This window comes from Nyctereutes procyonoides, unplaced genomic scaffold, assembly GCF_905146905.1.
Source record: "Nyctereutes procyonoides isolate TBG_1078 unplaced genomic scaffold, NYPRO_anot_genome, whole genome shotgun sequence".
NCBI classification, from domain to species: domain Eukaryota; kingdom Metazoa; phylum Chordata; class Mammalia; order Carnivora; family Canidae; genus Nyctereutes; species Nyctereutes procyonoides.
In genome coordinates this window covers 46,018,474-46,042,563 of record NW_026575049.1, presented here as the reverse complement: position 1 = coordinate 46,042,563, position 24,090 = coordinate 46,018,474, and the positions used below count along the sequence as shown (strand labels likewise).

General features: G+C 54.1%; 1 protein-coding gene across 5 annotated transcripts in view; it reads right to left on the bottom strand.

The window, feature by feature from the left end:
- Positions 1–2,746: 2,746 nt before the first annotated feature.
- FAM178B (family with sequence similarity 178 member B) overlaps positions 2,747–24,090 on the bottom strand; it is a 45,052-nt gene continuing 23,708 nt past the window's right edge. For 3 of the 5 annotated variants that reach the window (XM_055328749.1, XM_055328751.1, XM_055328753.1), the window contains 4 exons: positions 19,280–19,405; positions 5,035–5,112; positions 4,626–4,778; positions 2,747–3,101 (listed from right to left, as the gene is read on the bottom strand). In XM_055328749.1, the coding sequence (XP_055184724.1) occupies positions 2,982–3,101; positions 4,626–4,778; positions 5,035–5,112; positions 19,280–19,405 (477 nt within the window). In that variant the 3' untranslated portion in view covers positions 2,747–2,981. Of the gene's footprint in view, positions 3,102–4,625; positions 4,779–5,034; positions 5,113–19,279; positions 19,406–20,135; positions 20,199–22,387; positions 22,625–24,090 lie in introns of those variants that run through there. The other 2 variants (XM_055328750.1, XM_055328754.1) reach the window with 2 other exon arrangements.

Below are 24,090 nucleotides of genomic sequence, written 5' to 3'. Positions count from 1 at the left end.
AGCGCTGGCCTTTTCCATGGGTGGGTGGACAGAGGATAAAGTTTCCTGCATGACTACTTGCTCATGATTCATACTTTTTAATAAAAGCACAACTGGTCAAAAAAGAGGATTCCTGGGTTTTAGATTAAGAAAGGGGAACAAAAGAAGTCTCCTGTACCTGTCGTGTACTCCCTACGGCCTGTCTGGCATATTCTATTTAAAACACCTATGCCTCAGGCCTTAGACCCTGACAGACCCTCCTGCTCACCTGCTTGCAGCCAAGTTAAAGACCTAGATATGCTAAATGCCTTCTAAGGTTCTCTAAAGATCCGCTGGCAGCTCAGCTGAGGCCAGTCCCTATAGATGGGCCCAGGAGTCTTATCTGAAAAGCAAGCCCCCGCCCATTCCCCCACTTATGTGCCATGGTGTCCCTCCTTTGAGCTCCTTACCCCTAGCTCTTGAGAGGCAGCTCTCAGACCGGGTGGAGCCCAGGATTCACACTGAGTTTCTCCAGTCAGCACTGCCTGGCTGACTTACAAAGGATCCAGGAGCTGCTGTCAACCCACAGAGGGGGAAATGAGAAACCCCGGGTCAGCCACCCTGCAGGGATCTTTCTGAGGGCCTGGGGACCGAGGTGAGTGGGGATGTAGGAAAAGGACTTCCTCTCTCTACTTCCTCCTACAGGAGAGTTATCAAAGCTGTCCACCTGGGAAGCCTTTCCCTTCCCAGCCCCTCCCTGCCACCATCACCAAAAGGAAGCAGGAAAACATCCGTCATCACAGCCCCGGATGCTGACTTTCCAGTGGCTTCAATCAGGATATCCCTCAGTCTTTTCCCAGGGGCTCAGGGATCTGGAAAGGGCAAGTGGTGAAGCTGCCAGCACCATTGTGGAAATCTTGGCCTAGAGGAGCCTGAGTCTCTGGTCTCAGACCAGTTTGAGAAGATCTGGTCAGCTCCCAGCCAGTTCCAGAGAGGGCCCATTACATGTCCCAGGAGATATGGGACGCCCTTGGGTGACCTCAAAGCACACCCCTCTGCTCAGGTTACAGCAAAGTCTCTGGAGGGACGGAGTAGTCACCAACACCTCCTTTCTCCTTGGTATCTATTTCCCTCTTGGGGATGAGTGTGTTTGGGGAACGGGGGAGGTGGGGTCAGTGCACAAGGACCAGGACTGGGGAGAAGGGCCGCAGACGTCCCTGTGCCATCTCTTTCTCAGAGCTACGTAGGGACAACTTAAAGAACTGGAAACTCCCCAGTTCAGCCTCTTAGGCTTCCCTACTCCCTCTCTGCCCTTGGCAGTGAGAACAAAGAGGGGAAATTTCAAAGGTGATTTCCAGGTTTCCAGAGCAAACTGAAGAGCTGAGGATTAACTGTCAGGATGTGCAATGTCAGAAGTAGGGGCAGCCCTGAGGGACGTGAAGGAGGCTGGCTTAATGGAGCCTTTGCTCTTTTATCAGAGGATCTCAGGCCTACCTGATGCCGCTGGGGGCCTCAGTGGCGCCCCGGCCAGGGAGCCCTGTGATGTGGCCAGGAACAGAAACTAGAACTCTCGTTCGAGTCACCTGGGCATCCGAGTCACCCTGGCCAAGGACTTCTTCCATCTCTCACCTGGCAAAGGGAGCATGGCAGGGAGATGACCTGTATGGCACCTAGCACGCTTCTGTGAGCTCGTGCCCTCTGAATTATAGATGCCCCCAGCTCCTAGCTTTCTGGGCAAGGGAGGCAGCTGTGTACAGGTCTCGGGGGCACCTGAGTGGCTCAGGCGTTAAGCGTCCAACTCTGGATCTCCACTCAGGTCTTGATCTCAGGGTCATGAGTTCAAGCTGCGTTGGGCTCCACACTGGGTGTGAAGCCTACTTAAAACAAAACAAATAAAACAGGCCCAGAAAGTGATGAGCTACCTACCCTTCAGTTCTGCTGATTGAGCCACTTGTTCTGAAGGTCCTTTATTTGGGGGGAGTTTCATCCCTAGTTAGCCTGCCTTACCCTAACCCCCGTGGCATGAAGGAGCAAATGAGAGGGGCACATAAACTGAGATAGTCGCAAGCACCAGCCACGGTGAAGCTCCATCAGCAGACAATCTGGTTGAGCTGAGGAGTGGGCACAGGCCACACTGGTGCAGGGGTCATCCTGTGCTACTTCCACCTCTATGGCCCCATGCAACCCCCTCTTTCAACCCAAGTCAGGAGGGGCCTGATACTAAAATGGACTCTGTGGGTTGGCGTAGACAGAGATTGGGGATACCCAGGGATCTCCCCAAGGGTGCACAGGGCCCACCCAGTCCTCAAGGGGGATGGGCCAAAGACATCCAGCACGTCATTAAAACCCACCAAACTGATCTTGGGTAAGCCTGAGGGAAGGCAGCATCTAGAATGGTCTTTTGGCACACACCCCCACCCCTTCTAATTCTGGGGAGTTGATTTCAGAACTCAATGATAAACTGAATTAAGTGTAATTACAGCTCACTCTGTGGATCTTTCCCAGAAGGGGCAGTGAGTGGTGAGGGAGAGGCGGGTAGTCCCGGACTGGGTCCAAACAGACATTCCCTATCCCTGCTCCCTCGGTTTCTGACAGCTCTCAGGCCACAGGAATAACTGCTCCTCCCTCAGGATTTACAAAGAGCCTTCTGGGGCAGGGGGTGGAGTCTAAGACGACTGGGTCACATGACTGTTGAGGTGGGAACTCAGCACAGTACCAGCAGGGATGTCAGGAAACTGGACACTGGGCACTTAGGACAGGGACTGGAGGAAATCATCTAAGCCACCGATGCTGAAATAAGACTTTAGTGTGCACAAAGAAAGCTCACATTAGTGACAGAGAAAGGAAGGAGAGTGGGGAAGGCCCAGGAGGGCCCTGGGAAACTGGAGTGTGGACATAAAGGCCTGGGGGCAGAGGAGGCAGCCGGAATGGGAAGGAGGGCTGAGGGGTAGGCCAGGCAGGGAGGCATCATGTTCATTGTCCTGTCGGGGTCAGGGGCAGCGTGGAGGCAGGCTCTTGCTTCATCACACTGGTCCTCCTCTGGCCTCTGTTCTTTGCTTCCTCCTATTCCTTGAGCCCTGTTCACTTCCTGCCAGAGCCAACAGTTGGAGACTGTTGTCTTTCCAGGGGTTGAAGTACTGAGCCTGTGGCAAAGAGAAAAACCGTATGATGGCCCCGGCCCGGGTGGTGCCCACTGTCCTGAAGCTCCCGGACTCTCCAGCATCAGCATCCATTGCAGGCCTCCTCATGCCAGGTGCTGAGCTACAAGAGTCCTATGGCTCCCAGGGCAGGAGAGGGCACGGCGGGTCAACAGGCCACTTGACCACAGCGCATGCGTGCTCTGCCTGGCTTCCCTCTCCTTGTGGCTTGAAGGCCCAGGGCAGTGTGATAGGAAGGTGGGGCCTGCCCCCTGACTTGGCCAGGCCACAAGTCACTTTTCTTTCTCTTCATGACAAACACACTGTTTCCCACCAGAGACTAGTGTGATCTAGTTCCCTGGGGATTGAGGGTGAGGTCTGCTCTCCAGCTTTCTCAGAGACTTGCGAAATCTGAGACCCAAGCCACAGCCTGTGGCCAATGTGTCAGCCCCAAGTCAGAGGTTACAGAAGGAAGGACAAGCAGAAAAAAGTCAGAGGATTGACAAGTTGGGAGCCTGAGGAGCATTGGGAGGATGAGTGGAGAAATGCTCATCAGACCCAGCCTGTCTCTGTCAAGGCCTGGGGGCTAGGGGAGGGAAGAGCCCCCCTAAGCCAGAGGGTGCTGCTTGTCAGCGGGATAGAAGCCAGAAGCTTGGCTGCCAGAGCAGGGCTTGGACTGTGCTTAAATCTGTAGGTTCCGGAGTCAGGCCAGATGTGTGCCCTGGTTCTGACACACACATTGCCTTCGTGATGGGGCAAGCTATTCAATCTCTCAGTGACTGGTTAGCTTATCTGTGAAATGGGATTGTAACAATACCTGTCTCATGGAGTAAAGGGGTCATTGTTCAGTATAAGCTATGAGTATTATTACCTAAGAGAGCCCAAGAAAATTAGGGGCATGGAGGTTGTTGCTGCAGGAATTGGAGGGACCAGGGCAGACTGAGAGGGTCCCTCCCAGCAGAGTAGGAGGCCAGCCTCAGGCCTGCGGGACAAGTGGACAGAGGGTAGACAACTGGTGCATCTGGTGCCCCTTCTTGGGGCATTGCTCACCGCTACTACTCCCTAGGGTGAGGTTTTTCTTTGCAATTGCCCAGGAGTTGGCCTCTCATCTCCCCCTCACTACACCCTTGCCCTGGGCATTTGATTCTTTTTTTTTTTTTTAAGATTTTATTTATTTATTCATGAGACAGAGAGAGAGAGAGAGAGAGAGAGAGAGAGAGAGAGAGACAGGCTCCATACAGGAAGTCTGACGTGGGACTTGATCCCGGGTATCCGGGATCACGCCTTGGGCTGAAGGCGGCGCTAAACCACTGAGCCACCTGGGCTGTCCTGGGCATTTGATTATTGGTAAGAGTGATAAAGGTCCTCTGAGGCATCTCCACTACCCCCCCTCCACCCACGCTGCCCTCTCCACCCATGGCCAGCCAGGAGCTCAGTAGTTGCAGTGGGGGTGGACATGCTGCTGGCTCTGGTTAGCTGGCCTGACCACTTCCCTCCCCTCCCTAGTCTAGGGGTCAGAGGGGTCACCACCTGGGGCTGGCAGTGGGCCAGCAGCTCCTGCCAGCGGATATAGGTCTGGGCAGCCAGGTCCTTGAGTCTGGTCCAGTGCATGGCTTGGGGACTCTCCCGGATATGGGTGCTGACATGGCGGTCCAACTGCAGGCAGAGCAGCTGCAGATCTCCCTGCAGGGATGGGGTGTGCATGGGGGAGGGTGTATGTGGCATAGGCCAGGCCCAGCCACAGCAGGGGAGTAAGGAGAACAAAATCAGAGAAAGAGAGGAATGGATTTGAATGCCTGGTCAGAAGTAGGGCAGGAAAGGGAGGAGCTTGGGTCAGTATCCCTTGGGAATGCCTTGTGGGACACTGGGAAGAGGAGGGAACCTTGCTCCCTCAGCACTTCTTTCACAGCCTCCCATCTCAGCCCCCAGGGATACTCACCCATTGGTCTGGAGTAATATCCTGGCAGCTGACCACCACCCCAGCCAGTGTCAGCAGGCTGTAGCACAGGTAGCAGACCTGGAAAGACCACAGAGAGACAGGCTCCCCTAACTCCGTCACCTCCAGACACCTTGATCTCCGGCCCAGGGGCCGAGGATGGGGACTCAGCCCACCACTGGGCTCCTAGTGAGTTTCTAGGGAGGTATCCTTATGGAGGGCTGTGGACCCCCTCATTCAGAACCTTCCCTCTGACGGATGATTGTTCTTCATTGAGAAAAAGAAACCTCTGCCATCCAGAAATCTATACTGTCACTTAGCCCTATCCCAGGAGCCCGGCAGAGAAAGCATTCTGGGGAGAGGGCCCTCTGACCCTGCATGGTGTCTGTGGTCTTGCTCTGTTCCCTGAGGAACCCATGCCAGATGCCACTATTCTCTATGGGGGTACCTGGCCCCTGGGTGCCCAGCTTGCCTGTCGGCAGAACACCACTTGCACAGACAGATGTGTAGCCCTGTGTGGACAGTCAAAGCATATTGAGCCAAGAAGGATGGTGAAGAGAGGGGAGACAGGAGACAACTTTGGTTAAGCATCTGCAGGCTTACTCTCCAACTTATACCCTTGTTCATGCCCCCTGGATACTCTGAGGAGTACAAACAGGACCCAATCCTATCTGCTCAGGAATGGTTTGATCCCAGGGTGCCCTTGGACTCTGTCGGTACCCATTCTTTTATGGGACATTTATCTCTACCAAGACAAAATGAGGCACAGGGAGGGGAGTGTCCTCAAAGACAGGCATGGCTTCTGATGTGAAAGGCAGCAAGCTCCTGGCACTCTGAACTCCTGTCTGCGGGTATGCCCCTCCTCCACTCAGAAATGCCTGCTGCCTGGTCCCCTTCAGACTCCTCGGTCTGAGATAGAGAGGGTGGCAGGAAACAACCCCACCACTGTGCCCATCGCAGATAACTAGCTCTGAGGCTGAGCTGGGATGGGAGAGGCAAGCTCCAGAGAAGGCAGGCAGGGCTTAAGCACGGTAATAGCAGGGCTGGGGCTCCAAACCAGCCCAAGACTCCCCTGTGCCCCTACTTCCCCTGCCCATATCATCCAGAAACAGCAGCAGCCACTTTGCATGGACCCAGGAGCCTCCTTAGGGCAGGAGCCAGAACCATTTTTGAGGACACCAGACATGGTATTATGGAGTACTGTCTTCTCAAACTCAAAATACCATGGTGTAAAATCCTGAGAAGGGAAGCCACCTGCCCTCCCCCCAGCAGCACTTGTCTTACTCAGGACATAGCCTGTTCACAACAGCTGAGGCCCACAGGGGGCCTGACCTCATAATCCGGCTGGGTCCGGGCAACACCGCACACTGCAGGGAGGGAGAAGACAGTGTGGAAAGCCAAGGGGACCACGGGTGTGCCTTCAAGCAGTGCTGCCCCCAGGTTGGGGAAGATCCAGTCTCTGAGCCAGCTGCACCTGCCAGGTCCTGCAGCTGCCTATGCCTGAATCCCCCAGTTGGGCTGGCTTGTCAGTGAGCTGGCCTGCTGGCAAGCTGCTGCTTCCCACAGGCTCCCCTTCCCCAGCCTGGCTTTGCCTTAAGGAGGTCCACAGCATTCAGAACTCCTTCTAACTCTGCAGTCCTGGCAAAAGGCTCATGCCACCCCCACCGCCCCCATAAAGCAGACACAGGCCTGTGTGCCAGACACTGTCCCTTGACTAAGACACAGCCACAAATCCTTAGACATTAGAAAGAGATACTTCAGGAAGGCAGTCATTTGGTCAACAAATACTGCATCTCAGCTTCCCCATAGACCAAAAAGAAAGGGTCCTTCTAGGATTTTTTGGTGGGGGAGGGAGTGGTATACAGCTCAGAAGGCTTCAAGGAGGAAGTTGACTAAGCCTAGCCAGGCCTCAAAGGAACAGTAGGATCTGAGGTGAAGATGGCCCTGTGGGAATGGGGGCAGAGCCAAGATTACAACACCAGACAGATCCTCCGCTGATGCAAGAAACCGAGGCAGGGCACTTTGGAGGACCGACTACCAGGTAGCTGGCTCAGCTGGGGGTGAGGGGATACCCTGAAGGACTGGGCTGGCACCAGAGGGCTTGGACAGTGGGCAGTGGAAGTCATTCAAGGCTCTTGAACAGGGTGGCCGGGTTGTGGGGGACAGACTGCCCCCCTTCCCCCACCAGGAGGAGGCACTAGAATCAGTTGGGATGGAATACCACCAGAGTGCAAATGTGGCTGTGTCTGACAGGATTCTAGGACATCCTTCATCTTTTCTTTTCTCTAAGGTTATTTCTCTACAATGTGCGTGCTTTACTCCTATAATCCGAATACAATTTAAGCTTTTTACAGTTAATTTTAAATCGGAGAATACCAGTTATAACTGACTGAGCCTACTGGGTTTGGGGTGGGTGTGGGGGCAAAGGAGAGAGACATGACCCTGAAGAAAGCAGTGCTCTTGCTCTTAGGACCCAGGCTCGTCTTTGAGAGGGCACCAAGCAAACTGCTAGTGAGAGGCCGCAGGAGAAGCCAAAGAAAATACCCAGGGGCCGCCAGAGCCATTGGTGGGTTAGAGGAAGGTGGGGAAAGGCTCCAGAGAGATCTCTGCACGTCAGTGGCCCCTGTGCTGTATACAAAGCCTGGGCCTGAAAGGGACCTCAGAGCCACCCTGGGACTGGTACCGAGGCCAGTCTCTGTCCCTGGGGCCCTCAGGCCCCCACCCCCAGCCCAGCAGAATCTATCTTCCTAGAAGGGAGGCGTGGTGAGGGTGAGCCCAGGATCTGAGCAATGCCCTGGAGGAAAATTTGTGCAGTGGGGATTTACTGAGAGAAAAAAAAAGCAGCCTGGACGAAGGACTAGGGTGTGCGGGTTTCACAACTTCATTCCTACGCTGATTCCCATCACTGAATCCAGGGGGAAATCCCAGGAAAACTATTCTGAATGTGTGTTTTTTGGGGGGTGGACAGGGCGGGAGTATCAAGAAGGAAATGTTAGTTCTGTGAACCACATTTTGTAAGTTGTATTTCCCAAAGGGGGAAGGAAATCTTGCCCACTACCTGCAAGGAGGGCAGAATGCATTTTTCCTCACCCCCAAGAGTGATCCCTGGGGTTGGGGAGGCCCTTTAAAAAGGAAGACTTTGATTCAACTTAACGGGATACAGTTCCACTCGTGCAGAGAAATCACCAGAAAGACAGCAGTCTTTGTAATAGCACTTCTGGGGCAGGGTGGAGGGGGGTGATTAAGTTTCATACTATATGGGAAGTGCCCAGCCCACATGGTCCTCTCCCTCCCCCTAGACCCATGGCCCCAGCGCATTGAGGAGAGGTAAGAGAGCATCTGATCCCACCCAGACAACTGGACAGACAGACAGATGGGGGGCACTGGGTGCCCGAGGCTCCTTTGAACCCCCAGACTTCTCTCCCTTGCCCTGTTCTGTGAAGGTCCGAGGGGCAGACATCAGCATAACCTGGGGCTCTGGCCAGGAGGGGCTGTGCCCAAGCCTCCATCCTCCAAGGTAGGTAGGCCCTGAGCACCAGCAGCAGTGGGGAGAGCAGGCCTTTCCCAGGGGCCACGAAGTAAACCGCCAGGTGTGGGAGCTGAGTTTCCTGTTCCAGTTGTGCTGTGGCCAGCTCCTGAACTTAGCAAGCCCGGTCCTGTCCTGGCTGGCACCACGGAGACACGGGGCTCTGTCTTCCCTCTCAAGAGCTGGCCACAGAAAGAAAGACAGAGAAGGGAAGCTGGGCAGAGGCCATGCTGCAGTTGGTACACCAGAGGTCCAAGTCCCCTGCTGGCACCCATTTTCTCCACAGCTGGAAGTCCAAGGAGGCCCTTTCCTCAGCAGGAGGCACCTTCCAAGCTTCCAAGTCCCTAGGGGCATGTGTGTCAGGAGGGGGTAGAAGTCACTGTGGCTTCAGGGTGAGAGGGCAGTGCAGAGACACTTCGTGGGGTTGGGGGGTTGCCATGCATCTCTGACCTTCAGGATCTTGTCTGAGAAGTGGGCACCCACGGGTGCCAGCTGCCCAGCTCCTCCCTCGACTGGGTGTAAATGGAGGCTGGGAAGCCCCTACGGAACTCAGAGGGAGCCTGGGAAACCTCAGTCAGCAACCTGGGGAAAGGCAGAGTCGGAGGGCAAGGAGCGGGACGTGCCTGAACCCAATGCTGACAAGATGAGACCGTCGGTTTGTTCCCACCCCCGCCAGCTTTCATTTTCTGGGTTTCTCCCCAGAGTGTGGCAGGCCAACTTTTCTGAGAAGTTCTGTACAGGATGCCTCCTTCCTGGCTCTAGAGCCTTAAAGCCCTGCCCTCCCCCTGGGGAAGGACAACAAGGATGAGAGATAGGACTTGTCACCCTCTGAGGCAGAGAGGAGGAGGGGAAGGCCAGTGTCTCCTTTTCCCGGACTAGTTAGTGCTGACCCCAGGAACCACGGGCCAAGGCTCCGTCATAGGACAAAAGGGAAAAAGGGTGAACATTTCCCAGGAACTCCATCTTTTAGAAAACTCCCCTCTAGCTAATACCAAGGAAGTAGTCCTAGGCCTGGGTTATTTACATGAAAAAAAGAGCAGAAAAGAGGAGGCAGAGATCTCCCAGGAAGTCACTCCTGGTGAGAGCACCATGGTTTCTTCCACTTCAGGTCACGACCAAGAATCCAAGCTGGCCCCAGGCAAGCCTCCAAACCAAGCCTTTTCCCTGGAGACTGCCAGGTGGGGTGGGCCTCATGTGGGAGCAGGTCCAGTCAGGCTCCAAGGCAGCTGTGGGGGGGGGCGCGGGGGGGTGGTGGAGACAGAATAAAGGCTGACTCAGAACACCTGCTGGGGAAAACCAAGACTCACCAAAGGACATGGCCCTCGAGGCCTGGCTGCTGGGGCCAAGGGGCTCTGGCTCAGGAAGCGGGCCCTGAAGGCCTAAGGGTGCCAGCTCCCTGCCTGGGACGCCAAGACCCCAGAGCAGTCTCCTCTGCTTTCACCTCTCCATGCTCAAGGGCCCTAGGGGGTGACTGGCCTGGGGGAACTGCTTTCAACCTAATCTGGCTGGGATTCCCTCAGCCCTGTCCCAAGGGCCTCACGATGGAGCCCAGGGTCAAAATTCTGCATAGGTCCCATCACAGCCACATGTGCGTCCACTCGGGTTTTGTTCTGTCAGACACAGATGCATGCACACATGCTGAAGGTCATCTCTAGGAGCAACCTAGTCCCGGAAAGACCGAAACAACACTGGTCTAGTTTGTCTACCTTGGCACGTTTCAGACCCAAGGCCAGAGCTAGGCCTCCATGAATTTTTTTTCTTTTTTAAAAAAACCTAATTTAAACCTACAGTGTCTCTTCACAGTACCCTGACCCAGCAGGGCTCCCAGAGAGGCCTGATGGTTCTCATTTTGCACAGATGTGGAGGCTGAGCTTGGAGAGGTCCCCTGACTCATGACCATCTCCAGTGAGAGTTAGGTCTGAAGCAGATGTCTATCCTCTCTCCCTAAGGCTGAACAAGTTCTGTGTATTTTCCATAAACGGGATTGAACTGGCGGCAATCCTTTTCAGAAGGAACAAGCTCCCATTGCACTGCACGACAGGGGCCCAAGGGCCTATTAGCCGGCAGGATAGGGAGAAGATGAGGCTGTACCCATAAGATGGGGAGTGGGGCCCCAAACCTAGGCCCTAAGGGCATGTGGTAGGTACTCTACCCCAGGAGGGGCAAATAACAATAATAATCAGTAATGAGTAATCCCAAGGTAGGACTACTTGGAGGCCCCAGGCCAGGAGCCTCCCCCTGGTGAGAGAGGCTAGCCTTATCCAGCTGCTATGTCCACTAGAACAAAACATGAGAGGGGATGTGTTTTTCTAGGTGAACTCTGGACCCATCCTGGAGTGTGGCACCTGCTATCATCTCTAGGATGCTATTTCTTCACAGTGTCCACAAGTATCCCTTGCTCATGCTGCTACTGCTCCAAGGTTACTCCCTGACCTTGGCTTAGGTCAGCACTAAAGTAGCAAGGCAGAAGGATGTGCCCAAAGGACAGAGGAGTTCAGAAGAGACTCTGCCCAGGATGGGTCATGGGTTGTAAGTCTTCACAAGAAGGAGATGACAAAGATGTGTGACTGATAATTAGGAAATGAGATGGTGACATAAAGCCACTCCCTAGCCCAGGGTCCCTGAAGGCACAGAGTAGAGGCCGGAGAGATGTCACAGGCAGGGCCTGCGACACTTACCCTCCAGCTTCCAAGGCCAGGCACTTAATTCTGTAAATGAAAGTGCCAAAAAAAGAAAGAAAGAAAGAAAAGAAAAGAAAGAAAGAAAGAAAGAAAGAAAGAAAGAAAGAAAGAAAGAAAGTGCCCATGTGGGCACAAGGGTGGGTAGAGCCCTAAATATGGAGTAGTGATGAGGCCAAGTGAGGGTGATGAGAGACAGGCTGGCAGAGTCTGCATGGGAGCAGACTTCTAGCTTAGCCACTGCCTGCAAGGCAGGCTCTCGGGTCCCAGCCAGGCAACCAGGCACACAGTGTCTACTGAGACTGCTGAGGGACCTTGGGGGACCCCTGCATGGGCCTGCCTAGTCCCATTCCTCAGAAGGTGAGCCCCTTACCTTCACTTCCAGATGCCCAGAGAAAGTGAGTTCAAGGATTCCAGACCCTGAACTCCAGACAGACACAGGGATTCTCTTATAAGCTTTATCCCAAACTTGAGATGGACCCTGAGCAGCCCTGGGCCCTGTTCTTGGTACTGAGGATGAGAGAGGCCCCGGCAGCATGGAGTGGAGGTGGGAGTGGGGATGATGGAGAGATGGAGCTGGGACAAAAGCAGGAAGGCTGAGAGGTTTTAGTTCTATGGATCTGCTGCAGGGAGTTTATCTCAGAGCATCTGACCCATTCCTGTGCCTGTGAGGGGCCTTAGGCAAGCCTTTGCTAGAGGGTTCCCACCCAGCCCACCCTTCCTTTCTGGCTTCCTGGTGGCCATGGGGGGTAGGGGAGATGACAAGCAGGGATGGGCTGGCTCTTCCTGCTCCTCCAGCTGGGGACTAGAGACCCTGACCCCAGGGGGATGTGGACCGGAAACCCAGCTTTGCCTACTACCCAGAGAGAGACAAGATTCTCAGTGCACATGTTTGAGAATTTAGGACTGGCTATGCATGAGCACATCAGTATGTGGGTGCTTGTACCGGATGGAGCCACTGAAACCTGCCAGGGTGTTGGCATGGGCATCCTCCAGGGGCTAGAGTGCCTGTGAGAGCAGTGGCTTCCTCAAAAGCTATTTCCTCAAAAGCAATGGCTTCTCTTTCTTATCTTTCTCACTCAGTGAATTGCCTCCTGGTGTGCTGGCATGGGAGGAGTCTGGAAAGCACTGCCCTTTTTTCTGCCCCCCCCCCCCCCCCCCCCCCCCGATTCTATTTATTCATGAGAGACACAGAGAGAGGCAGAGACACAGGCTGGGGGAGAAGCAGGCTCCCCGCAAGGAGGCTGATGCAGGACTCGATCCCAGATCCTGGGATCACGCCCTGAGCCAAAGGCAGACACTCAACTGCTGAGCCACCGAGGTGTCCCAGAAGCACTGCCCTCCTTATACCTCCTGTGGATATTGGAGAGTAGGGCCATTGCCCATGGCTGCAGACCAAGCTATGGGCATCTAAGGCTTCTGGGTACCTAGGATCCTGCCCCCTCCTTTGTCAGAGTGTCCCATCCTTCAATTCCTTATACTTCATGGTAGTGATTTCAACCTTGACTCTAGGGGAAGACACATGATCTGGGCAGGCCAGTGTATACCTGCTTATTTGATTGGCTTACAGATGAGGATATGACCCAAGCCAAGCCAATGAGACTCAACTCTGGGATTCTGGTTAGGACTCCAGGATCTTTTTTCCCCTCTGGCTAGGGCTCTTTTTCCCCCTCTGGCTAGGGCTCTTGGGGAAAGGACATAAACCTGGAGTTTCTCAGGACCAGCAAGGAAAGCCTTCCTGGGAATGCAACATAGGGCAGAGCCAAGAGACGCAGAGAGAAACACTGAGGTTTCATGACACTGCTCAGCTCCTGGTCCAGCTGAGCCTGATAAGCTGTTCTAGGACCTTCCAGTATATGTTTCTGTGTTTCTGTTACTACAGAGTCCTGGCAAAGGCAGGGGAGAAGGGACAGAAAAGGTAGTGAGCAGAAGAGCAGTTGAGAAGGCCATGGCTTGCCTGGCAATTGCTCCTCCAACCAAGGAGGTGAGTAGGGGACCTCACACACCTTTCCTGGTCCCCCTTAGGAGCATGATGGGAGCTGAGGTCTCCCCACCCCCCACAGTGTTTAGACTTAGCACTTAGATGGCACTGTCCCTTAGAAGGTATGGCCTGGGAGAACAGATAAGGTGGGCAGGGCTAGGTGCTGGGGAGGTGGGCAAGGGTCCCTCCCAAAGGCTGCACCTGCCAGGGCACTTATTTCATTGGGAGCAGTGTATGCAGGTGAGATAGACCCTGGACCCGACCCTCGAAGGTGATTCTGTTTAGGTGTGTGAAGCAATGTGTGGACAGGCCATAGGTCAAGTGAACAGACTATAATGACCACGGGAATCCAAGGACTGGGGAGACAAGACAGGCGTTGCCAGGATGAAGGAACAGCAGGAGCAAAAAGAATGGAAGCCTGACATTTCACATTTCCTATGATTTCTGGGAATGATGTCCACTGCCTGGAATTAAGTGGTATGGTCTGACGTGCAGGAAAAAAGCTGTGGGGATGAAGTAGGGTCCACTGACAGAGGAGTTGGATGTGATGTACAGGCACTTAGGATTGCCTTTCTCTAAGTAAGAATGGGAGGAAGACAACCACAGGGTTGTCCAGGAGGGCTTGAAAGACGAAGAGATGGAGTAGAGTATCAGGTCCAGACAGTGTCAGTGTCAGGTGAGTCACTCTGCATGGAGTAAGGGCTGTGCCTGGGGACGGTTACCCCCAAGAGTCCCAAGAGGAGGACTGGGCCCGGAGCAGAGAGCAGGCTTGAAAGTTGCCTAGAGAATCCAAGCCTGCCCTCCCCAGCTTCACTCTGTCACTTTAAGCCCTGCTTGCACACTTGCAAAGAAGCCAGACTTCTTGGGACCCGAACAAAGCTGGTCTGGGCCCAGGCCCCACGTGGTCCTCAGCTGCTCAGAGATACCCATTCTGAAGAGGCTCAGCGGCCTCCTAGGTGGGTGTGACCCACGGCTGGTGCAGGGAGCTCCCCTCAGGGCCAGCTTCCCAGACACCATCTCTTTGAGGTTTATTTCAAGAGATATTTGATGTTCCCCATTTTGGAGGAAGTATAGAGGAACCAAACACAGACTAGGCAAGGAGGAACTCAGGATTCCTGAAGATCTATTTTCTGTTTCTTAAAGTCAGTTCATTTCTTCCCAACCCACCTAATCTTGCCCTGACCAAGTTTTATCTATCTATCTATCTATCTATCTATCTATCTATCTATCTATCTACCTATCTCTATGTATCTATCTATCTATCTATCTATCTATCTATCTATCTATCTATCATTTACTCTGACCAAGTTTTACAACCCTGTGGGCAGGATTCTCCCTAAGGTGCAGGAACTAAGGACAGGCACTTGCAGGTGAGAAGGCAGAGAGTAGTATGGAGAGAGGGAGAGGCTCCCTCTCCACCTGTGCTTCTGGGTGACACAGGGTGAAGGGCCTGCGCTCTAGCCGAGCCTGAGGGAGTATGTCCCTTTGCTGGTGTTGAGTGCCAGCGGGAGAGTGGAGGCAGGCACAGAGCTGCCAGGCCCTAGGGGCACCCCTCCCCTGCCCACTCTTCCCAACCTCCCAGACCACACCCCAGGCACTCTGGGGCTCTTGGCAGGGTCAGCAGACACAGGGACAGGCCAGCTGCAGTCATCGCAGGAACAAAAGCAGTCAAACTTGTTTGTCAACTCTATGAACACGAGGGCACACCACAAAGATATACACAAATATACACAACACATATGCACACAGACATACATGCATGCAGTCAGGCATGTGCGCGTGCACGCGCGTGCACACACACACACATACACACACAGTGTTGGCAGGCCCACACCCTCTGCAGAGATGTGCAGAGACTCAGGAGTGAGCGCAAAGGAGTTTGTGAAGCAGGGCAGAGTTTGTTTACCCCAGTGTATCACTCAAGCATAAAGCACTTACCCGCCCCCACATAAAAATCAACTCTTTATACACGCCAGTACACAACCATCCCCAAGGCTTCTCCAGTACACAAGCCATCCCCAAGGTTTGGAAGCACAGAGCTGGACAGCATGCAGTGTGCACGGTGAGAAGTTGACTGGAGCCACCTGTGGTCCCCAGGCTCCATGTGGGTAGTGAGGCCTCCTGCAGCTGGCCCCGGGGCAATAGGGACTATCACAGATGCAGAACCCTCAGTGGGCCCCATGCCCATGCTGCCTGTCTCATGATGACATTCATCAGGCTGCTGGAAGACATGCCCATGAAGACAAGGAGCCACGAACCCAGCTCCCAGTGCCTCGATGCAGCCCCAACTCTGGGACTTCCCCCTTTGTGGAGATCCATTTTCTTCCCACATGACACTCAACTTCCTCAAAGTTCCCAAATTTAACCAATCTGGGGAAAAACTTACATCCTACCATAAAGATCCTTGTTCTGTAGATCTTACCAATCCCCAGGAGAAAAAAATGGAACAAAAAAATTCCTTCACTACAGTAAAAGGCCTGGGGAAAAGCAAGAAACAACAGGAAAGTGTGGTAAATAGAAACAGAACATACAATGGCAGGTCTAACAAAGACCAAAACATCAAGAATCTCAATAAACGTGAATAGGCCAACACTCTGAGATTGGAAAAAATCTACTAGCCAAAATCTGGCCCAAGACAGTTCATTCCAGTCACCGAAAAGGAAACTCCTGGCTCTGGGTAGGAAGCCTGAGAGGGGCGCTTTGTGGAGATGGTACCAAATTGAGCCTAGTTACTCAGTTGTCTGCAGGGCGGTCAAGAGGTCAAGCTCACACAAAGGGGCCTGGGAGAGCCCTGGTGTCTGACAGAATTGGACCCAAGGACCCAAGGGAAACACTGGGAGGCCCACTGTCTAGAGTTACCTCCTGCTTTAAAATATCCTCTCCACTTCTCTCACACCTCACTCTGACTTCCATGTTTATTCTCTTCTGGGACAGCCCCACCAGGGGCGAGCAACCATTTCTTTAACAAAAGCACTTGAAAATGCTGAAAGTATTCTCATCATCGCGCTAGGAAGCAGAATCTTACATTCTATGCCTCGATTTGCCAGGACACTTTGTGCTCTGACTCACCTCTCTCTGAACAGCCCATTCAGGCTGCCCCCTCAGCCTCCCTGCAGTGCTGCTACAGGACCAGGTTGCTGTTTCTGTTGTCCTTGGCTGTTAGCTTTCCCAGGCAGGAATCTCACCAGCTTATAATTACAATGTGCTGTGATTGGTTTTCTCATAAGCGGGTAGCACTTCCGAAGTCAAGGACCTCCAACACAAGACGTGCAGGCTATAAACCCTTGTGGACTTAATGAAACAAGGACTTTAAAAGAGAAGGGGGCTGAGGGGTAGAGGCCTGTTAGAGGGCAAGCAGTGGGAGAGGTCTCTGGAAACGAGGTAGGAGAGTGGACGGCTAGATGGGGTGGAAGAAGAGAGTTCAGAGAGGAAAAGAGGAACTCAAATTGCATTCATTCATTTCTTCATTCATTCACTTATCCAGTGACAAATATATGGTGGCTGTGGAGAGCCCCCCCTCCCCCGCTGTGCCCATAGTCTAGCTGAGGAGACCCACCCGTCAAGGGTCAACTGCAAAGCCACAGGATCAGTGAGGAGAGACAGGCAGGCCCTGGGCACCAGGCAGCAGCTCACTTGCCCAACCCCAAGGGAGGGCAGGCCAGGGAGGGGAAGAAGGCTGGGAGCTTCCTAAGAGGGAGGAGATTGGGCTATGCATCACACACACACACACACACACACACACACACACACACACACACACCCCGCTGTGGGGCAAAGGAGGAGATGGGGAGAGCAGGGGGAGGGGAGCCTGGCAGAAGTGTTTATCTACAGGGCTGGAGGAGGGCTGTCACCCAGCCTCTCACAGGAAATCTCCCAGACAGGGTGAGTAGGGCCTGGGGGATGGGGCTCAGCCCAGCAGCCCCCAGGGCTGGGAAAGCCCTATGTCCCCTGCAGGCTGGGTTGCCTGGGGGCAAGCTCACTCTGGCCTTAGTTTCCCCGCTACCCCTGGAGAGAAGGAAGACAAAGACTCTGTGAGCACTAGGGATGAAAGGCTCAGCCCAGGCCCAGACCACCACTCCCTGTAAAACTGGGCGGGTGACGCCGCTGCTCTTTCTGGCTGGTGAGTAGCCTGATCATCTTTGAAGATGAAACGTGCTGGGGCCTAATGAGGAGTCAGTTGGCCAAGGTGGGAGCAGGGCAGGGCTGGGCTGTGGGAGCCCTGCACCTGCCCCACCTGATCAGCACCCGCCCAGGGGGACAGAATGCTTCCCATTTCTGTGCAGGGCCCCCTCCACTGCACCAGCCTCGCCTCCTCCCCTTCCAGGCCAGTGCTCCTTCCCCTCCCGGGCTCCTGGCTACCTCCCTGTCAGGCATCCCTCAGTCCTAGGGGGTGCTGGAGCTACAGCAAAGACCTTGGAGGACTGCTTTGGCCTCAGATGCCCCCTTCACTGCCCTGGGCTGGGCCAATACCCCTGCTTTTGGGGACACCCTGCCGAGACACACAGGGCACTTCCATTATCATAGCTGACCAGGGGCAAAGGCTTCCTTTACACACAGGAGAACAGTGCTCAAAATAAAGGACGCCCTCAGGCCACTTACTCCTTCCCTGGTTGCTAAAGAGACATTTGCTACCAGATGGGCTCCAAAAAGCAAGGAGCCAAGTGGAAGCCTCCATCCTGGTGGTCACAGCTGTGCTGAGTGAGGTCACAGGAGTGGCCTCCAAAGTGTGTGAAGTGCACACTCTTCACTGGGTAGATCAGATACAGGCCTCTTTTCTGCTACCATTCCCCTTCTTTCTCTCTTCTTTTTTCTTCCCTCAGCCTTGCCTGGGGCCTGCCTGCTTGTGTCCTGCTTAGACAGACCCTTCCCACCCATGAGCTGACCCCACTGCTTTTGCAAGGCCCTGGAACATCCAAACACATTTGCCACAAACAGCTCATTTCCCAGGAAATCGTTGGGAGATGAGAACGGGGCGTGCACACAGCTCATACTCTCCTGGGAGGCAGGCGGCAGGCTCATAAATGCACTAATATTAGGCACAGACTCAAAGATAACCTTACCTCCATGTTCCAGGAGAGGAGCATACACCTGGGATTATCATATCTTCTTAATGGTTCATTTGTGTTCATTAAGTAAATTAATTCATTTATCTGATTTGCAGAGCGAATGCCCAAAGGGTGGACTTCTGGATCGTCAACATCCAACCTCCAAGTGAGCTTTTGGAATTACTACTTTCTTAAATTAGAAAGATCTTTATCTCCATTCCTCATCCTTGAGGCCCGGGGGATAGGGGAGCTCACAGAGATCCACACAACCCCACCCTCCCCACCTCCCAGAGCCAGGCTTGGGGATCCCACTTTGAAGCCCCCTATGCTCCCATACCACGGCCCCTGGTTGAACCTGGGAGGGCAGCCTGGGTGGCTCAGTGGTTTAGCGCTGCCTTCAGCCCAGGTTGTGGTCCTGGAGACCCGGGATCGAGTCCCACGTCGGGCTCCCTGCATGGAGCCTGCTTCTCCCTCTGCCTGTCTCTCTGCCTCTCTCTCTCCCCCCACCCCCTCTCATGAATAAATAAATAAAATCTTAAAAAAAAAAAAAAAAAAGGAAGAACCTGGGAAAGGCCAAGGACTCAGCCTTAGTGGCGCAGTAGGAGATGCCCAGCTCCACTTCCCTCACCAGCATTTCAGCTCCCGCATCCTCTCTAACCTAAGACTAATGGAGCACCCCATGCTAACACATCCCTACTGGACTATAGAAGATGCAGCAAAACCCAGGGGCAGGCCAGGGGGTTAGGGGGTTGGGACATGCATGCCTGTGCACACAGCGCCCCACTCCACCTGTGAGAGGGGTGCAAGCAAGGGTACTAATTACAGGCTATGCGGAGATGGTGAGCACCTCCTCTCACCAGAGGGAGGCAGCTTGCTGGAATTTTAAGGCCCTAGGCTTTCAGGAAGCCTGGCAGCAATAAGGCCCTACATACAGGTTGTGCAGTGTGGATGGCCCTGCCTTCCTGGCCACCTGGTGGTGCCATACCCTGGTTGAGGAGAGCAGGCACGAGGTGCTCACCTTGTGGTCTAGTTCAGCACTGGCTTTTGGCTGTTGCTCCCGGCAGGGTGGCAAGGTCTCAGAGCCCAGATATTGCCTGAGGGATGATGGCTTCATGAGGGTCAGGAGCTGGCTGAGTGAAGACAGCTGGGGAGGAGAAGAGAGGCTGTCACACAGAGGGTGCTTGGGACACTTGGGGACTCAGTCAGCACCAGCAGGTCAGAGCCTGGGCTCTGGAGCCAGACCACCAGCTTCCATGACCTGGCTCCACCTCTCACTGGCATGCTGTATGGCTTCTTGGAGCCTGAGTGTCCTATCTGTAAGATGGAGACAACCACCTGTTGTCCTCCAAGAGAGGAGAGTCACACGTGCACATGGTGTCTGGCACAGGCTGAGTCTTCCTTGAAAGGAGTGAACTAAGATCTGCATAGGTTGGCGGTTTGATCCACTTCTCTGGGGTAAGCACTCAGGCCTGAAAGAACCAAGGCCAGTGGAGAGCGCCAGACTCTTCTCACCCTGAGCTGCTGCTCTGGTGCCTCTCTTCACTGAACCTGCTGTGGGCTTGGCTAGAGGCTTAGGGAGGAGCAGAGGCTCTGTACCACCCGCCCCCTTCTCGAGATGGCTGCACTGGCTCCATGCTCCACATCAGTCGGCCTGCCCCCATCTCTCCGCCCCCGCCCTTTTGCTTCCAGGGGATTTTAAAGCAAATCCAAACATTGTATCATTTTACCCATAAAGAGCTTCTCACCAAAAAGGATAAGGATTTCTTTCCCCAGCATGGTCACTGCATCATTCTCCTGCCCAAAACTATCAAGAATTCCTTATGCAATCTAACACCATGTTCCGTTTTCTTTGATTGTCTCAAAAATGTCCTTACCAGTTGTGCTGTTGGGATGAGGATTCCCAGAGGTCCACACACTGCATTTGGTTGATATGTCACTTAATCTGCTAACTGCCCCACCCCTCCCCATGTAAACTGCTTACCCTCTGAACAAATGGGAGTGCTCCCACCCCTCCCTGGAACAGCGCCAGCATAAGCCCAGGTGGCTGCAGTGAGCCACTCCTGGCCTAGTGGCTGCACCTGGTTTGGGCAGCCTGGGCCCAACATGGACCCAACATGGACCACCCAGCTGCCCTGGAGCTAACTTGTGGTCAGGACAGAGGCAGGCAGTTTCTGGGTCCTGGCCCGTCTGGGCCACCTGCAACCTGGGAAAAGGGGATGCAGAATGAAGAAACTGAGCCAGTGGAATTCACAGAGGCACCATCTTTTTAGACGTAGCAGGTGCAGTGTGGCCAAAAGGGCTTAGGCCGGAGCCCCCAGTCCTGCTCCCTGGTCGAGCCCAGCCTTGCCCGACACACCTGGCTTCCTCTCCCTGACTCACTTGCAGACACCTGCTCAGCATCTCAGCGGGCCACAGGCTTAGACAGCCCACAAGAGCAGCTGGGCTGAAGACTTAGGAGACAGGCCTAGGGCCTTGGCTCCTGGAAGGGGGCCAGGGCTTCTTGGCCTAGTGTCTGATCCCTTTAGGAAGGGAGAGGAGGAGGCAGGGAGAGAGAGAAGGTTCTAGGCGAAGACAGGCACCATCTGGAACTTTACCAAAATCTGAGCTATGCCATCTCACTCAGGTCTTGCAAAGCTGGGGAGGGTTTCCAAAACAGCCCTGCCTGCTTGGGGATCACAGCTGTCCAAGCACAGGGGCCAGACTGCAGCCCACGCCCCCAGAAGCCATCCTCAGGCAGGCAGCCTCGCCCCAGCTAGACCCTCCCAGCTACAGGAGCCCTGGGCGGGGCTGGGCAGAGTACACAACAGCAGATCAGCGGCTCAGCTCGCTTGCTAGCTCCAATCTTTCTCCTCTCCTTGAAAAGTGCTTCACCCTGCTCAGCGCAGCAAGCTGCCGCCTTCTGATTGCTTGGTCTCTTTTGTTTCCAGTTCTGGTAAGCCACACCCCTGGTAAACCAGGATAAGGACTTATTTGGACCATGTGTCCCAGCGGGGCCAGGGCCTGACATTGCACCTCCCCACCTCACCCCCACTGCTGGGAGCTGTCTCTGCAAACAATCAGCCCATTAGGAGAGACACCTCCAGGCAAGAGGCAAATGATCACCCAAGAAGGCAGGCCTCCACTGGTCTTGTCTGCTGGGTGGGCAGGAGGTAGGCAAGTTCCAGCTGGGCAACTGTCCACACTGTCAGTCACTCCAGTGCTCAGACCCCGCGTGCTTCTATCTGCCCAGTGGAGAAGGCCAGGATCTTAAGGGTCTGTGAGGCACAGGCAGCCTTGCTGCTCCCTAGGGCCTGCATCCCAACCAGGCCTTCTGACCAGACATGCACAGCTGTCCCTGTTCTCTTTCTAGCTCCAGCCCTCTGTCTAACCTGCCACCCACACCTGCCATTCCTCTTGCCCCAAACTACTTTTGTTTTTACCCCATTTACCACCTCTTAACATGTTCTGTAATTTCCTTGTTCGTTATGTTTATCATCTGTCCCCTCTCCTTCACTAGCATGTAAGGCCCAGGAGGGCAGTTTTGTTCACTGCAGTGTCCCCAGAGTCGAGCACAGCCCCTGGCATGTGGCATGTGTTTCATAAGCACCCATTCAGTGAAGGCATGCAGGGCAGGGCTGCAGCCAGCCTCTCCCCAGGAAATGCAGACCCTTGTCCTCCTCCGTTTCGGCCATTTAAAGCTCATGTCTTCCAAACTCCAAACTGAAAGTCATGGCTTGACAAAAGAGGTTTGCTGTGTTGCAAGAGGTGGCCTGGGATAAGAAGCAAACTCCCAATTTGTTTACAAACCTGTTCCACCTGTGTCTTGCCTATCTTGGTAAAGGGCTTCTTCACGCTGCCAGCTGCATAGACCCTGGAGCCCTCCTCGTCTCCCTTCTCTTACATCTCCTGTCCCACTGGCTGGACTTGGCAAATACACCTAGAGTTGGACCACCTCTCACCACCTACGCCACTATCTCCAGGATTATTGCAACCGCCTATGCTCAACATAGCAGCCAGAATAATTTAAAAATATTTTATAAGTCAGATTGTTTCTTTTATCAAAACCTTCCAATGGCTCTCCTCTTTAGCAAAAAGTCAAAGCCCTTACCATAGCCTGGAGATGCTGACGGATTGAATCCCCACTTACCTGTCTGACCTCAACTTCTACTACTCCATCCTTGGTCCTCTGCTCCAGCTGCAGTGGCCTCTGTTTTTCCTCTAACCTAAGAGAACTCTGCCTGCCCCAGGGCCTTTGCCCTTTGCTGTTCCCTGTGTGGAAGGCTCTTCCCCGGGAAACCTGCCTTACTTCTTCACTTCTGTGCACAAATGTCCCCATCTCCCAACATTCCCTCTCCTCTTTATCTGGCTTCATTTTTCTCCAGAGCCCGTATAACCATCTGGTATGGCAAATATTTTCTTTTTTCTTGGTGCCTGTGTCTGTTCCCTGCCGCCCCTCCCGGGATCACGAGTTTCACAAGGGAGGGACTGAGTTCTGTTCAGGGCTCTCTTCAGTGCCCTGAGCAGGGTATGAAGCACACTGGTGCATGAAGCCAAAACTCTGCTCTTTCTGGGATATTTCCAGGATTCCCAAGGACAACAGGAAGCAGCCTGATCCCAAGGCTCTCCTGGAAAATGCAAGCCTTGGGGTATTGCATCCTGACCACCTACAGAAGTCTCATCCCTCAAATTCTAATTCTTCAGCTCCTGTTCCTAGGGCTTTAGACTGTATCCTAAGACAGAGAGCGAAGCCATCCAGAGGTACCTAGTGGTGCCCTGAAAGGCCTCTGTCCAGGTAGTCACCACAGAGTACCTGGACAGGAGTCAATTCTTAACCCCTGGACTCCCCTTCATAGTCAATTAATTGATAAGGTTTATCAAGCACTTATACATCAACAAAGGAAGTAGAAGGGGCAGCTCTTGTCCTTCTATCTGCTACTTAGGATAAAACAGGGTAGCTTCAGCATAAAGTGGCAGATGTGGTCTGGGCTGTCACCATAATGAAAGCCGAGGAAGGGGCCGGAAAAGTGGAGACAGTATGTTGCGGTGGTCAAGAACAAGAACTCTGTATTCAAATCCTAGCTCCACAGCTTTCCCACTGTATGACCCTGTGGAGTTTCCTAGCTGCACCTGGCTCAGTGTTCCCATCTGTGAAAAACGTCTCATGGTAACAGTCCTTACTGTCTGGGGCTGCTATGAGAGGTAAGCTCTGAGACTAGCACCTGGGACATGGCCTGTACTATGCAGAGTGTTGGCTGCCACCATTTTGGCAGGGATGTGATGATGGAAAGGAAGGAGGGGTCAGGGCACAGAGCTGTGCTCAGAATGTGTGAGGCTGGCCCACAAGGAGGGCCAAGAAGAACAGGTGGCACAGGTGGGCCACAAGGAGAAGGTGGGAAAAGGGGCGTTAGGGGGTTTGCCAGGGGCGGCTCGGGGGCCAAGGTGGCCCTTTGAAGGGGAGGATCTGTCTGACAGGCCAGACTGGAAAGGGGAGTGCCTGCAGCCCGCAGACTTAGGAGGTGCCACACAGCAGCCCCAGGCCTGCAGTGGAGATGGGGGAAATACGCAGGGAGGGCTGCAGGCAGGCCTCAGCTGGTCCTTCCCCTCCTAGAGCTGCCAGGAGGCTGGTGCAGCTGTGCACAGCCTGCAATGCCTGCCTGCAGACTCCTCTGCAACACCAGCACTGACTCAGCCTCTGAGACCAGCTCGGGACACCTTCTCTGGAAGCCACTTCACTGCCCTCAGGCAGAGTTAGTCACTGCGCCCTCGGCCCACCTGGCTCACACCCTCTGTTCCGAGGTTGGTTCCTGGTGCGGAGCCTGGCACACAGGCAGTGATTAGCTAGGGTCTCCT